This window comes from Poecilia formosa, unplaced genomic scaffold (genome assembly GCF_000485575.1).
Source record: "Poecilia formosa unplaced genomic scaffold, Poecilia_formosa-5.1.2 Scaffold733, whole genome shotgun sequence".
NCBI classification, from domain to species: Eukaryota; Metazoa; Chordata; class Actinopteri; order Cyprinodontiformes; family Poeciliidae; genus Poecilia; species Poecilia formosa.
The window spans coordinates 94,015-97,226 of NW_006800672.1; the positions used below are offsets into that span (position 1 = coordinate 94,015).

Sequence of the window (3,212 nt, forward strand, 5' to 3'; positions counted from 1 at the left end):
ATAAACTAAAGCAGACAAAGACGATCGTATACAGGATGAGGCTTCCAAATCCAACCAAGCCGGGGCACCGTCCAAATCATTTGCCTTTAGCCAATAAATAAGAATTCTAATATTGGATGCCCAATAATAAAACATAAAGTCCGGCCATGCCATTCCACCCACACTTTTTGGTCTCTTAAGATATGATTTACGAATTCTAGAAGGTTTATGATCCCAGATAAATCCAGTGATGATTTGGTCCAGTTTGCTAAAAAAAGAAACGGGGATAAAAACAGGGACACACTGAAAGAGAAAAGAAAACTTGGGAAGCACATTCATTTTAATCGTATTAATTCTCCCAGCAACGGATAAATGAAGCAAAGACCATCTATCTACGTCTTGTTTGACCTTGTCCACCAACGGCTCAAAGTTAAATTTAAAAAGGTCGCAAAATTTACATTTGACCTTAACCCCTAAATATGTAAAACCATCAAGGGCAACCCTAAATGGAAGAGAAGCAAGTGAATATTTTCGAGCCACCGAGTTTAAAGTAATATTCTAATCACAATATATACACAATAATATGTCCGTCTTACTTGTAAAATGTTGTCTGTGGAGCCCTCACATCAATAATCCATCGATCCGAACAACAATATCCCTCCGTGCTGAGGCATCTTCTGCTGTTTTGGTTGAGCAAAGTAGGAGGGATGACCGCTCCAAGATGGCCGCCGTATTTCCTGCGCCGGAGCAACCAATGCAGGGTCTACTCTTATATTATGTCTATGGAAAGGTGAGGAGGGGAGTAACAGAAACACATTATTGGTTGGATTTTAATCGGTGCGTTTTGCATCCACCGAAAACAAAGATGTTAACAAATAAACTGGACACTATGCTGTACGTTTAGTGATATTTTCACAGTTGCGGTCTTGACTGGTGTTGAAATAAAATGCTGAGTCCTCAGCGACCGAGACCGAGACCATCAAAAAATGGTCTCGAGACCAAGACCGATCTCGAGTACTACAACACTGCAGACTACCACAGATAAGTAGGTCAAAATTTTGGTGCAATCATTTGATTTTTGTTGTGTATATGTAGTTATTGGGACCACAGTCCTTCTGTTTTCAGTGTTTCAGTGTGTGTTTGTTTTTGACCTTCACTGCAGGAAAAAAGTTACATATATTTATCTGCTTGATCTGGTGGCACAATATAGAATCTCTGTCCAGCTTGTTGACTAACATTTTAAATGAAAGAAAATAAAATGCAATTCAATATGTGGTTTTCATCATTTTAAAAGTTATAGATAAAGATGGATTATGACAGAAATTTTCTGAAGCTGTATGTTAAAATGAGAGACATCAGAAAGTCTTGGCTCCTCTGACTGAGATCTGGAAGCTGACTCTTCTCTGTCCCGGCCCGCTGCCAAAGCACCAATCAGCAGCTGACTCCAAACCAGTCCCATCTGGCGGTCCAATCGGAACCACAGCTCTCCAGGTTCCAGGGAGCGGGATGGAAGCTCCAATGCAGAAATACTAAACTGGCTTTGAAGCCAGGATGACCCGGGTCTGGCTTTGCTGTGCCAAAGGGGCTTTATACTCACCGTCCAGTTAAAGTTCACTTTGACCTCTGACCTCTCTTCTCTGTGTTGTTTCCTCTCCTTCAGATCAGAACAACTCTACAATCAAAGCTACAGTTGGAGATAACGTCTTTCTGCCATGTAAAGATCCTGAGCAGGGGACCATCAGAGTTGTAGAGTGGAGCAGAACTGATCTGGGATCAGAATATGTCCTCCTGTACAGAGATAAGCAGATCGATACAGGAGTCCAGCATCCATCTTACAAGAACCGGGCTGATCTGCTGGTTGGTCAGATGAAGGTTGGAGACGCTTCTTTGATTCTGAAGAACGTAGCGACTGATGACAGCTGGACGTATGAATGTCGAGTCGTTCAGACAAGCAGTGAGAAGAAACTCATCAGCACCATCAACCTACAGATTTCTCCTCCTCCAAGTGAGTGTTTGTCTCTGGATCAGAACCAGCAGCTTCCTGGTTTTGAATCTCAGATAGTGATGATCTTCAGTCAGATCATAAACCTCTACTTTATGATCTTTAACTAGAGGTTAAAGGTCATAAATAGGCATTAGTTAATTACTCCTGACCTTTAATCTTTTTGTTTCATGTCAGTTGATTTTGACATAAAACACAATAATTACTGGTTGTTAACCAGTAATTATTACTGGTTAACAATATAGTTACTGGTTAACTAAACCAATCAGAAGTTATCAAAGGTCAGGTATGCTGATGACACTGTGACCTCTGACCTCCAGTGACCAGAGCTGATGAATCAATAATATTCTGACATTTGATTCTGATCAGCAGATCAATAATATCAGAAACTCTTTGGTTCTAAATGAATCTCAGTGTTTCTGACTCCTGGTTGGTTGGATGGAAGGATTGAAGCGGTTCTGAAGACTGATGGGTCCAATCTGGTACAAGCAGGGAGTTGATCATGGAGAGGCTGAAGTCCAGGTCCAGTTGGTTCAGAACCATTTAAACAGCAGCAAGTTGGACCAAAGTTCTGCTCAGAGAACCGGTCAATAAAAGATGAACCACATATTAAAACTAGAGCAGAGACTTTAACTAGGCCAGTTGGACTCACAGCAGTTCAAACTCTACAGACTAAAGACGAGTTTCAGACGGATTCACCTGGAGGAAGAAGAGAAGCTGCTCTGGTAGTTAAAGGAAACAAACTACCGGAGTTTGGAGCCTCAGCAGGAGGAGAAACTGGACCTGGAGTTTAGTCCTGGTTCTGGAGTTTAGTCCTGGACCTGGAGTTTAGTCCTGGACCTGAAGTTTAGTCCTGGACCTGAAGTTTAGTCCTGGACCGGGAGTTTAGTCCTGGACCTGGAGTTTAGTCCTGGACCTGGAGTTTAGTCCTGGACCTGGAGTTTAGTCCTGGACCTGGAGTTTAGTCCTGGTTCTGGAGTTTAGTCCTGGTTCTGGAGTTTAGTCCTGGTTCTGGAGTTTAGTCCTGGACCTGAAGTTTAAATCCTGGTTCTGGAGTTTAGTCCTGGACCTGGAGTTTAGTCCTGGACCTGGAGTTTAAATCCTGGACCTGGAGTTTAAATCCTGGATCTGAAGTTTAAATCCTGGACCTGGAGTTTAGTCCTGGACCTGAAGTTTAGTCCTGGACCTGAAGTTTAGTCCTGGACCTGAAGTTTAGTCCTGGACCGGGAGG

At 42.6% G+C, this 3,212-nt stretch overlaps 1 protein-coding gene across 1 annotated transcript in view; it reads left to right on the top strand.

Annotated features, from left to right (window-relative positions):
* Positions 1-3,212, top strand: part of LOC103131248 (myelin-oligodendrocyte glycoprotein-like) — a 30,666-nt gene that overhangs the window by 25,327 nt on the left and 2,127 nt on the right. The window contains exons 3-4 of the mRNA XM_016666517.1: positions 1,640-1,988; positions 2,499-2,503. Of these exons, the coding sequence (XP_016522003.1) occupies positions 1,640-1,988; positions 2,499-2,503 (354 nt within the window). The remainder of the gene's footprint in view (positions 1-1,639; positions 1,989-2,498; positions 2,504-3,212) is intronic.